The sequence below is a fragment of the Apteryx rowi genome, unplaced genomic scaffold (genome assembly GCF_003343035.1).
Source record: "Apteryx rowi isolate R43461 unplaced genomic scaffold, aptRow1 scaffold_513, whole genome shotgun sequence".
NCBI classification, from domain to species: domain Eukaryota; kingdom Metazoa; phylum Chordata; class Aves; order Apterygiformes; family Apterygidae; genus Apteryx; species Apteryx rowi.
The window spans coordinates 67,963-80,902 of record NW_020450776.1 but is presented as its reverse complement, the minus strand read 5'-3'; the positions used below and the strand labels follow the sequence as shown (position 1 = coordinate 80,902).

At 39.8% G+C, this 12,940-nt stretch overlaps 1 protein-coding gene across 2 annotated transcripts in view; it reads right to left on the bottom strand.

Moving 5' to 3' along the window:
- Window positions 1-12,940, bottom strand: part of PRKCD (protein kinase C delta) — a 64,570-nt gene that overhangs the window by 18,409 nt on the left and 33,221 nt on the right. For both annotated transcript variants that reach the window (XM_026080275.1, XM_026080277.1), the window contains exons 2-4: window positions 9,976-10,115; window positions 5,990-6,189; window positions 3,327-3,387 (exon numbers count right to left, since the gene is read on the bottom strand). In XM_026080275.1, the coding sequence (XP_025936060.1) occupies window positions 3,327-3,387; window positions 5,990-6,189; window positions 9,976-10,090 (376 nt within the window). In that variant the 5' untranslated portion in view covers window positions 10,091-10,115. The remainder of the gene's footprint in view (window positions 1-3,326; window positions 3,388-5,989; window positions 6,190-9,975; window positions 10,116-12,940) is intronic.

The following is a 12,940-nucleotide window of genomic DNA, read 5'->3' as shown; positions in this document are numbered from 1 at the left end:
AGGAGCCAGCTACTTTATCAAAGTTCACATGCAAATTATTTGCCTTCTGATGCATCTAACAGTGTTTTAAGGAAAGAATTCACTAACCCTTTCTCCAGAGAGCTGAAGACAGCAAAATGGCAATTCGGAATTCAAAAACGAGGCAAAAAGCGTATTTCAAAAGCCTCCAAAGTGGCTAGCGCAGAGCAAGACACTCAGCAGTCCAGAGAGCTGTCTCTGCGATGCCGCGTTTTCTTACTCGATAAGGTCATTAACTTCACTTGGATAAACAAGATCAAGCAAAGCATTAAGCGTATTGCAACTCAAAGCTATTAAAATTAAAGCTGCTTTACAGAAGCATCACCTATTTTCAACACTAAAATAAGAGGATATGCAGCAGAAAGAATATTATATTATAAAATGAAAATGGGGGTCAACACACTATTCCCTTGCTTTATTTCCAATTTCTCATGCCAGAAGAAAAACTTACAGATTTCCAGCCCAAACTTATTTTCAGCTTGTACGATGGAAGGCAGAAAAGTTGCTAGACAGCTCTAAGTCAGGGCTCTGCAGTCCTATTTTATACAGTCTGGAAGGAAAACACCTCTAAGACTGGCAAGACTTTTCCTACCTACCTCCAAATTAACTGACCAGGCCTCAGTCTGCAAAAAGGACATACAAATGAAACGGCTCAGTGTAGCCCATCGTGGAGCACATTTTAATACCAGTTTACTCCAAGAAAATTATTTGCTAGCAGTAAATCTGACAGTGGAGCAATAACATGCTTACTTCTCAATACAGCTGCCTATGGGTTGAAGTAAAAAGAAAAAAAAAAACCCAATTTTCCCTAAAGATGGAAGGATGTTTGCTGCTTAGAAGGAGGGGTTGGGAATCAAAGGATTTAGTCTGCAAAGCAAGCCAAAGAAAGAACTGGGCCCCTTTGCAAAGAGCTTGGAGATTTTCAAACGAAAGGTACCGTCTGTAAATCAAAGATATTGGCAGTAGCGATACCTTCAAATAATCTGGGGAACAACTGAAATACTAGTTTCAGAAAAAAGCTTTTTTGCATCTATTTTAGAAACACAGCTAACGTACAGTTCTTTATGGAAAAGCACGTCAGAGAGAGAACAAAATAATGTGTGTATAGGGAGGAATCTGAACTGTCTCTAAGCTTTCAACTGCTAACTAAAGGCTTTAGCGATGTAAAGAATGGAAGTTAATACAAACATTCTTGTAATGCAATAACAAACTTCTCTGCTCTAGCACTGATAAATGGTAATTTAACAAGGGGAAACATTTACAGTAGTGATCGTGAGCCAAGATCATTGTAACATTTGCCCATTTAGCAATACTCAGTGACATAAGGAAAATTGTAATTTTTAGGAAGGTTAACATGTTAAAAAATAATAATTGCACTAAGTGTTCGATGTGAACATTGCAAGGATCAGATTAAGTCTTTCCTTCACAAAACATGCAAGCATAAATATGTCTCAAAAAGGAGACTCCACTGCCTCTGCGGGTTGGTTACCAAAAAGGTCCATAAAATAGAAGGACCCTCCACCTTGCAATAATTTTCTATTTACCTAACAAGAACATTAACACGTGAATCTTAGCTTGCCAATGAACACCTGGCTGTATGATTTAACGATCCATTCAGTGTTTAGACTTCATCCACTATCATCTGCAATCCTTAACTATGGCCTAATAATAAAGATGATGATAAAAAAACCTGCAAGAACATTATGCCTATTTTTAATTTATTTTGATAAGTAACTAAGTACAATTATCTTTGTATTTATTGCACGCAAGTGTATTACGTTCATAATAACAGCTAATAACTATTTACAGAAGGTTTTCACTTATGCCATCTCTACTGTTTTTCATGTCTATGCAGAGGGAAGGACACATGCTTCAGCCTTATTAAATGAGCAATAGAAAATAATGAAGTTAATTTTGTGCATTTTGGCTGAGAAACATTTAAGCCTCTGGATAGCTGGATTTCCGCATATTTTTAAATAGATATATTCTCATAATACTACTGCCACATAAAGCTGCTTTGCACACAAAAGCCATGAAGACCACGGAGATTAAGGTTTTCTAACATGAAGGTTCACAACAGTTTGAACCCAAACCAGAATATTACTGATGTATAAACAGAGCGCTTTTGAGCTTCAGAGAAATGCTCTTATTTAGGGGCTCTTCAAAATCATGCTTTTTTGTTTGTTTGTTTTAAAGAGTTACCTTTTCATAAAAGAGACCAAAGTAATGAGTGTTTTTGCTGTTGCGTTGCCACCACAAGGATAAAATGTCAACTCTGAAATGTCACCTACTGCACATCACATTATTTTTAGTAGCTTTTCCAATAACTGCTATGAAGATGGCACATATGGTACAAAAAATGTTCACAATTAACTTGTTTCATGAGAGCAGAAGTGTGTTCCCTGTATATGTCAGAAAAAAAAATTCTTTTCAACTTACATGCTTATTCCTTCCCCTGATTATTTAAAAACACATGGTATGAAATGACGGAAGACTGATAGGTTAAAATGACAGAAAATCCACTTAATACCCAAGAAATACAAGTTTCAAGACTTTTGGGAGAGGAAAGTTTTAAGCACTAACAGAGCAAGTCATAGGGTTTATATCACTGTCTTTAGGAAAGAATTGCACAGATAAACACATCCCCATCAAAATATTTATTCTTGTTACTGTACCTAAAGCTTCCACACTCATAATTAACTGCATCCATCTTACCTCTTAGTTTCTTTTTCAAAAAGCATGCGCAGATTTCTAATGTATACAGGATGTTCACTTTATAAATTGAAAGGGCAGGACACTGGCTTGATTTGCATTTGCATTGATTTGCACTTAATCATTCACTCATTGCTACAATCAGCCTCAGGGATTAGCAAAAATCCCAGGAAACCCAGAGCCCATCCCCCAGTCCACAAAACAGTTTCCCATGTAAGCTAGAACAACAAGATATATAACTTTGCGTCTTAAAAGGAACAGATTATATTTTTCTATCACATCAAAACATGAGAACAGAGAGATTAAAGACCCTAAAGTGGCTAAATGCAACAGCAATATAGGCATAAAAGCATTTAAAAATGCAGCACCCATGACTGTCTCAAAAAACCAAACCAAACCAACCCAACCTCACCCAAAAGAAAACAAAACATCAAAACCCCCCACAATCCTACAAAACAAATCAATGAAACCAGAAAACTCTACTCAGTGCATTAAGTGATTTTTTTTAAGCTACATCTTGTGTTCTACAAATGAAACTGGGAAAAAAGTTACATTTGTACATAACTGACTGAAAAAAAATGAAGAGTTGACATTACCTGCATCTTCTAAAAAATACTGCACAGCCATCAGCACCTTCCCCTGAGGTTGCAGGTCAAGCTACGAAAGAAAGATATCAACAGTGAAGTCTGCGGCCGACTGAAGTTCTCAGGCATTTAAACAGCTCTTTCTAGGGAAACAAATATATTATTYAAGCACTGTTGGACTGCGACTTTGTTCCATGGCACTGCCGCGGCTAAACCAGGTGCTTTCCTTCCTTCGCCTGCTTTGCCGGTGTGCTGCGTTGCTTTGATGCCTACCCGAAAGCTCAGCGCAGTCATAGCTCACATCATCTTTGTGTGCCTTCTTCTGCAAGCCAGTTTGGTGGCTTCTGTTTTCATTTCTAATAATTTCAGTTTGCACAGGAACCCAGTTTTAAAACGTCTGTACAGTGCTTTAAATGTTTACTGCAAGCGCAAGCCATAGAGATATCAAATACTGTTGTCTGTCATCAGAACAATAATGGTATGAACAAATTTGATGGTGCTTGTCTCCCCAAACCGTGACAGACGGGTTTTGTGGCAAACCCCAGAGGCCAGAGTAATTGCAAAGCTCCCCGCTGCAAAGGGGAATGCCTCTGAGCTGAGAGAGGGAGGGAGCCAGCTCCCGGGCTTGCAGAGTAACCACAAATCCTTAAATTGCCGCCTTCATAAAAAGTAGGAAGATATTACGCATGAGAGAGTCTGATTCAGTCTTCACTTCAGAAGAGAGCAAAATATCAATGGATTAATATCACATAAGTAAAAATAACTTATAGATAGATAGATAGATAAAGAATATAAAATATATATATAAATAAACCCAATTAGAAACACCCATTAAGGTACCCCACCAATCCCACTACTCTAGCGGGCTAGGGGCTAAGCTTTTATCTCTAAGGCATTCTGTCTGACAACCATCAAAACTTTTGCTTTCCACAGCTTACAGACAGCTAAGTCTTCTGCTAGAGCTACTACTGGTTGGCAGCGTCTGCATGCACAAAAATAACCATATAGGCAGAACCTGAATACTAGTAGGTGCTCTGCTAGCATTAGCACCTACCAAGACATCCACACTTCTCTCTCCAGCTGTATTTACGAGTCTTTATTTTAATTCTCCGACCTGCTTACCTTGAGTTGAGAAAGACCAGACTAAGCCTTAGAGGTTTCTCTTTTTCTGCAAACAGAAGAAAGAGATATCCCTGCACACGAGAGGCATTTCAGACCAGTACAGGGGAACAACTGATTACCGGCTGTCCCCCTTCCAACCGGAAAACGCTCTGCTGTGCGATAGAGATTTTGTTGATTTTCCTTTGCACTAACCATACTCTGAATACAGAGATGGGCAGTTCCTGTATTACCAAATACATGTATTTTCTGTACAGCTGCCTACAGTACAGCTTCAAGGGCAACTGGATAATTGGCAAGACTACTTACAGCTTTACCCAGAGCACCTATCCACCAAGCCAGAGAGCTCTCACCCAACTTACAGGAAATCCCAATATTCCTCTCTGCATTTTATTTCTCCATTTGCAGAAATGTTGAATATTTAGGACACTTAGAGTCACTTCCAAATTTTATATAAAGTGCCTTATCACATTCTCAACCCCCTTTTTGTCCAACCAAGATGCGGTCAACTTTATTCAAGTGAGAAAAAGGAAGAAATCATATTTATTTAAACCTATTCAGCTGGGTTTGAAAGTAGAGAAAGAAGCTAGAGAACAGGATTTTATAAAGATGATATCATTGAAATCTCAATTCATTGGAAATTCATTACAACTCATCAATTGAATGAAAGCAACAATATGCTCAATATTTCAGATTTCTGGACTCCAGGTTTTGATCTACTCTGCCTCCTTCTCTGTCTCTTTCCCCTCTCTCTAGACATACAAAATCAAAAAAAAAAAATTTGTTTCTAATCTTTTTTATTTGAGTTTATTTCAGTTCTAATTGAAAGTCATTCACATATAACTATTTCAAAGTTGTACTTTGGGTTTATGTAGTTTGACAACTAACAACAAGTGCTGGCAGTCAGAGGAAATGCCTATTTCTTAATTTAAAACCACATTAAACTCTAACTTCTCCTCTGTTATACTTCTGAGCTTGACTCACAGATGTGTACCCAGTATGACACAGGTGCAAATGACAGATACCATCTGGGGAGATGTCATTCCCCTTGACTTCACACACAAAAAATTGTCTGTGTCATGGGACACAAGGGCAAGAAAAGATACTGGGAAAACAGAAACGGGGATCAAAGGATCCCCATTATTGCAGCATCAAGCCCAGTAATTTTTTTTTTTGTAAATATAAATAAACAAAATAAAAATCCTAAAGAGAAACGCCCTGGAATCAGCTTCTTTTTTCTTCATCCCTGAATTAATTACAATGATCGGATCCTATTTAAACATCTGCTAATTGTTATAACGACTGTTAAGCTTTTGAAGTAGGCCCTTAGTGTGATATACCATTACTTCACACACTAAAGCCACAGCTTTTATTGTCAGTTCCTTGAACTTTGACAGTAAATCACATGCTTCAATAAAATTGCTAAAAATAATTGTTTTACAAGTCCTGCCACACATTAAAAGGAATTGAACACTCACTTTAAAAAAGCATAATGTGTCTGTCCAGCTTGGAAGAAACCAGGTCAGTGAATTTAAGGAATGAATCTTCTCCCTTACCCAGAATTCTGCTTTGCCGTTGCCTTTCTTGCACCGCTCTGCCAGGACGGATACACCTACAGTCACTTCAGATAGTGGCTCTTCTGCTGCTTTCATGAGAACGATCTGAATCACCCGCCCTTCGTAAATGTGGGCATCAAAAGTTGATTTCCATTCTGGGTACATGGTGGGTTTCTTCTGAACCAGCGTCTTCCCTCTCTCTGAAAGCCACACGCAAAAGAGAAACTGTAAAATCAAATTATGCAGAACTAGCAGTTGAATCTGCCACAATAAAACAAAAAAGACAATCCTCGTTGTAAAATCAGAAGCAGAAAAGAACTTGCTACTTTTTGTGCTGTGGTTGGTAATAATGGTAAGGGTCAAGCCAAGTTTAAACACTGAGTTCAACCATTCTGGACTTGGAGGGCAAAGCTCACCCTGACGTCCAGCCCACGCGAAGGCAGGGAAAGCGTTAACAGGCAGCCCAAGAGCTGCAGGGACAAATCCCATTTTGGAGCTCAGAAGCTCGTTCAGTGAGTTGCATCTTGACAGGGAGTATTTGCACGGCTGCTTTTTGGCATCAATCTCCACGACACATTGTCTGATCAGAGTGAATACCTACTGCTAGAAGATAAATTAAGCTATGTCTTATGCTGACCTAGTTTAAATTGAAACTGGTGGCTGAGAGATGAAAAGCTCCACATTTCATTAATCCAACTCTAAGTTATCACGACATCTCACTTCTATTCATAAGGCAGCCACTCTCATTAGCACTGTACTTTCTCTGCCACAATCATTACTTTTTAAAGGATATTACAAGGTCTTATTTTTCCTCTCTAGCACACGCAGACCTTTCATAGTCAAAGAATAAGGAAAGGACCTCAAAAAAAAAAAAACCCAAAAACTTGTTGAACAGCCATTCTTTGGCAAGTGTTTTTCTAACTTTTACTCAGCCTCCCATAATAGTGTCTCGACAAATTCCTTCGAGTCTTTCCGTGCTTTCCTATTCTTATTAAACATTTTTTTTCCCCTAATACACAACTTTAGTCTCTCTTCTTACCTGTTAAGCTAATTTCTTCTTTTCTTTACCTTAGGAATAGGAAACAGCTGATCGTTGTGCTCTTTATAACAAGCTTCAGTGTATTTCTAGACCTGGGTTTCTTCTTAGCACATCCAAAATGACACTGCCTCCTCATCAACCACATCCAATTTTTCACTGCGTTTCTAGTATATGATGCCCCCTCTGCAGTGTTTCTCTGGGATGTTGCTTCCTAGCCAATTATTACCCATTTGCACTCAGGTAACTGAAAATCTTTTGGTACATTATGCACAGTTTCTACTGCTTATCAAGATCATTTGCTGCAGTAAAAGTGCTAAGTGCTTCCCCAGCTTTGAATGATCCATTTTCCCCCCTAAGCATGTAATCTGCTCCTGAGCTATCAAGGCAGTAGCAAAGCTGATTAAAGAGCTGTTCCCTGCCCCAAGAAGCTACACAGAGTGACCCATCTCTTAAAATCAGCAGGAGAATTTGTGTTGACTCCAATGAAGGAAGAATTAGATGCTGATTATCTAAGTATCTTCCTGGAAGTGGAATGCAAAGCTTGCGTTCAGTCGGTAATAACTTGTTTGATGCACTCCGCTCATCGTGCTGAGCTGTCCAAACAGTAAAGAATAGCGTCCTTGTACTACTTTATTAAGGAATGCCTGCCAACAACAACATCACAAATTACACAGCTTGGATGAGCGGGCACAAGTCTGCTTGCCAAAAAGTGTTCTGAAAGGCTCACAAGCAGCCACCTGAGGACCTCCTCCATTTCACAGCAAACTTTAGTGTTTCTTCTCTGCTCTGTCAAAAGCTTTTAACCTGAATTTGGAGAAGCTGGCAGGCAGAAAAACTTAAATTCCTATCTGTCCAAATCTACTCCCAGAACTTTGTACTCGGTATTCATAACTGTGGAAAACTTTGGATATATTACAGTGAAAATATACGCGGAAAGCTCAAACAAAAGACAATTCAGAGATTATTATGACTGACAATAAGTGAGGGGGGAAATTAAATCCAGGCTGTCTGCACAGCAAGGCTTTTTTGCTAGCCTATTTTTTGGATTGCTAAAACCAGACCCCTTCATCAGTGAGGCACACTTTAGGAGGCATCTTTTGGAAAACGAGAAATCGCAGCTATATGTAGAACCTTTGACAGTGATTCAAGGTTTGCAGCAGCAGCAGCAGCAGCAGCTCACAGAGGAGTTGATAATACTCTTTGTAAGGTTTTTAGAGTGGGAGAAAACTATTCCCACACATTCACAGGACTCTCCCTATTCCCATGTCCCAATACTAACTATTTTGATTTGTTACTATAAGCATTTTTCCCCTATGTAGGGCTGAAGGAAGTCATCTGCATTACTGGCAACAATTTGCAGCCTGGCTGTGCTGCTTCAGTAACTAAAATCGTACTCATCAAGACCCATCGCAGATCACACTATCTGTCTGCAAGTTAACACACAAGCGTCAGCAAAGAACAGCCTTTAAGAAGAATACTGTTCTTATCCCTCCTGGATTCAGGCCTCCATTGTCTGCTAATCCTATTGCCTTCAAAACGCTTTGCATGTTTGCAAATTGGCTTAATCCCTAATCATTAGGCAAATGATTTTCTTCCTCCTATACAATAAGCTTTTTCTCAGTCATGATTCAACATGCAAATCCAACAAAAGTTATTCGAGATCCTGTCAAGCTGATAACGGGAGTGAGTTTCTTTTCCTAGGTGCCCCAATCAATCACTGCTCTGAGATCGACAGCACAGCACTCTTCTCCCCCATTTTTCCGTACTTCAAATACACATGCAAGCAGGAAGGGGAAAAGCTGGGATAATTCTACTGTCAACAGGAGACGAAAGCTGGAAAAAAATGAAGTGGATGTATTCAGACCACTTCCACCTCTCCACACACATTCTGGCAGCTACGACACTTCAAAACCCATTTCTTCAGTGGTTCTCCCAAGAGACTAGGAAATTGCTTCTCTGGAACTTAACACAATTGCTTGATGGCCACATTTTCTGGAAGGGTCCTGTGCCTCATGCTTCGAGTCTCAGTGCAGCCTTTACCTCAAAGAAAAGGGGAAAGCGCAGGCATGCTGTGAGCAAGACAAAAATTCACCTCATTCCTGCATTCGTTGGTGTTTTGTGAAGCCCTGGAGACGGAACGCAGGATTAGACAGTCCTGGTCTAATCCAGTACAGCAATTCCTAGGCTCATCCTTCTCAGCTACAGTGATGTTTTCTAGCTGAACATCAGAGACTGTATTAAATGTTTCAAGTAGTTTCTGTGAAGCAGCGTTCTTTGAAGACTGAGAGGCCTCCAGAACAGCCACGTGGCAACAAGACCCAGAGTGCAAGCCATTCCAAGCAAATAACTCTACCAAAATGCTCCAGCTACAACAAAAATCTACATTTCTCATTAATAATTATCTCCTAAGCCAAAAAAGGTCATTTATTATCCTGTGTTTGAGAACTGAGCCTGCTCAAGTATTCTCAAACCTGCCGCAGAGGGCACCCCACCACAGCGTTCCCCACAAGGTCTTCTGCAAATGCCCTCTGTCCCCTGCACAGCTGGAGAGAACAGCGCTTGACAACTTGCAAACCTCTGTCATGCAAAACTCACTCCTCACCATAACGACCCATGCAAAAGGCACATTTCAACTGCTTCCCCAAGTATTTTGGGAATAGTTGGGTATGGGTGGTGAAGTAGAAGGTTAAAAAACTTAAGACTTCATCCTACCAACCAGTGAGCACCCTAGCCGCAGGACAGGAATGCATGAATAAAGAAGCCTCATTTCAAGGTGGGATTACAGATAAAAATCATTATTTCTCCCATTCTAAAAGAAAAGCTTATGTGGAGGTGTTTGTCATGGCAGAAACAGCAGGACTCATCACCATTCACAGACTAAGAGTGATTGCAGCATTTCTCAACAGCTTAGTCACGTCCAGCAAAGCCTCACCATTTGTAACCTCACCTGTGGTCAATGACTCCTTCATCTTGATAGCGCAGAAAGGCTGTAGCTGTTCCCCTTGGTTCTGCACGGGTCCCAGTTCAAAGGAGTTGAAGGATATCCGTAAGAAGGGGGCCATTGCTTACAGCAGTGCTGATGCACACCTGAGTGGAAAGAGGTGAAACACAAATCCTACAATAAAAAGCCTGGTCTTAGACACGTAAGAAAACAATACACAGTTCTCAGTCATCATTGCCCACACAATCCACCGTCTTAAGTTTGCAAGTCTTGCACGTAATTTTGAGACCGTGAGCTTGAAGTAAAAATGGCATGTACTGCAACCAAGAACATTACATGTACAATCAAGGACTGAGTCCAAGACACCCCTTTAACTGTGTCCTGTTAACTGTAAGTAGTGGTTGTGCATTCAACTTAAACATCAGTCAATTTTTAATCAAGACACCATTCATTAAAAAATACCACAAATACCTAAACCTTCTTACTAAACAAGCAGTTCACGAATTATGAGACAGATCACAACTCAAGTGGACAGACTACATACATCTTTTAACACACTGATGATCCTTTGATTTCTTAAATGTATTTTTTTTAAACAACAAAAAATTATTAGTCACTTGTACAACCAAATAGAATGGGTATAATTAGGTATCATTTGATACGTCAGATCTTAGAACTATATAACAACAGGGCTTTTATTTTTGAGGCAAAACTTAATTTTTCAAAGGGTAAGAGAAAACAGCCACTTGTTAGCAAGGGAATGCAGCTGCAATCTGTCAGAGAATGAGGGATGCAGGGAAGAATGGATTAGGAGAAAACAAGTTAGCAAGGTCATAGGAAGAGATGACAGAAAAAGAATTAAAACCAGGCTAGCTGGCCTTTTTACTGTAAATTGTTAAGAAACCTCAGTTGAGCAGCCCTGCGCATCTGTGCATTTTTGGTTATATAGTGCCATTAACACTGAAAGCAATCAGCATTCCTCTTAGATCTCTCAAGGTTCAGCACCGTTATTTAGATAAAAGATTGTGAAATCCGAGTTTTTGCCAGAAGACGGAGTATAGCTTCCGACACCATTATTTGCACACCATACACACTCTCCCTCTGCGGAGACCATTCTTAATAAATGGAAAAGTGTTATGATTCCCTAAAATTGAATGAGTTGGTTTTTATTAACTGATTGTTTCCCTCCTTTCTTTTCTCTAGAGCAAGACAAAGTTAAAAAGCAGGTTTAGGATTATTTGGCACCATTGTTTATCCCACTGAACAGCTGAAAATCTCTCCTATAATTCAAATTTCCGCAGTCTGCCATGCAGACAAAAAACAAGGTCACAACCTTTCGTACTAATCTGTTAGTTAATGGAGCCTGGAGCTCCATTTCATGGGTTTAGGGACTGTGATGACCTCGCAAGGAAAGAAAAACACACAATTTTTACAAAAATTAACAAATACCATCTGATATCTCAACGCCCTACTTTGACAAATGCAACATAAACAGAACGCTCATCAAGAGCTTTAATGAGGAACATATTTTAACCGCTCAAGAGACCTCGTGCTCACGACACTCAAAAGGGACTAGCTAGATAATTTGCCAACACTGGATCGCGTAGAGTTACCGCTCAATACGGATGTAAAGAAAGCCAGATTTCATAAACTTTCACCTCTAGGGAAATAGGTTGAAGACCCAGTTAGGTCATAGGTAGAAACAAGCTGGGAAGACCAACATCTAGCTCCCACTGGAAAGCTCATTTGACAGCATCACAGGATAACTCAGGTTGGGAGGGACAGCCCAGCTAGCAAGCACAATTTCCAGTAAATCTGGGACTACCCTAACAAAAAATTGGAAAGCACTGACAAGGCTAAACTCATGTTTGCACCAATTTCACCCAGACTGTCTGATACAAGCCTGCACTAGTCCTGAGACAGAATACAAGGCTTGTTATTTGACGTTTACTTTTTTATCTCCAAACAGAGATAAAATAAAAATAGGTACAAAAAGTATGCATTTTGAATAATCCCATGGTGTTCCTTATTTCCAATGGCCGAGTACAAAAGCTGCTTTGAAGGCCTCATTTCCAACTCTGTGTCTCAAAACACTGCTCTCTGGTTTTGAGTAGGGTTCTTTGTTTTAGTTTTCTTAGTACTGTGCTTCGCTGCAATCTCAAACTCGCACACAGAAATGCAGGGCTAAACACAAGCAATTAGGGGGGGTTCAGAAAAAAACAGCAAAATCCCAGAATTTCTGACTATGGTCAAAGGAGCTCAGTCAGTTCAAGGTCACCGTCAAAACTAGAAGATACCTTTTTGCTTTTCCATGTAACAAAAATCTCCACACCTTACTTTCACAGAACAAACTACCCCCTTCCTGCCAACTTTTTCTACCCTTATACATGATGCTTTTTTCCAGAAAGGTTGAGATTTTAAGTGGCTGGGTGCAAACTCTCACTACAGTCGCTAGACTTTATTGGGATGCAAGGAGGTGAGAAAGGCGGGTTTGGATTCGCTCCGCAGGTATGCTTTCCAAGCCTTGGCTCTGCTAGGATATGACAGCGAGATAGCTGACATGGATTGGCTATACTGCTGCAAGCAGCAAAAACCTACCCCACTAAAACTGGTTTTGGCAGCGGAAACTGCAGACGCAGAGATTCACTTGAATTCAACAGAGTTTCTCAAAATCCCTGCTGGATGCAGTCACCCAAAGTTGTGTCACATCCAAAATGCAAAAGCATCCAATGCAATATGTTTTTACAATGCAATACATTTTTTTTTTTTAACATTTACTCTTTGCATTTTAGACAGCAGAAATCCCTCTCGTCTCCTTGACTTTACTTCAGAAGTGACAGAACAAGGGCTGACTCTAATTTTAGGAGCTTCACGTGTAAAGAACTGAAACTGCTATAAAACACCAGCTACGAAATGAAGCACAGTTTACAATCTACTCACACGATCTGCATCACTGCTATGAAATATTAAA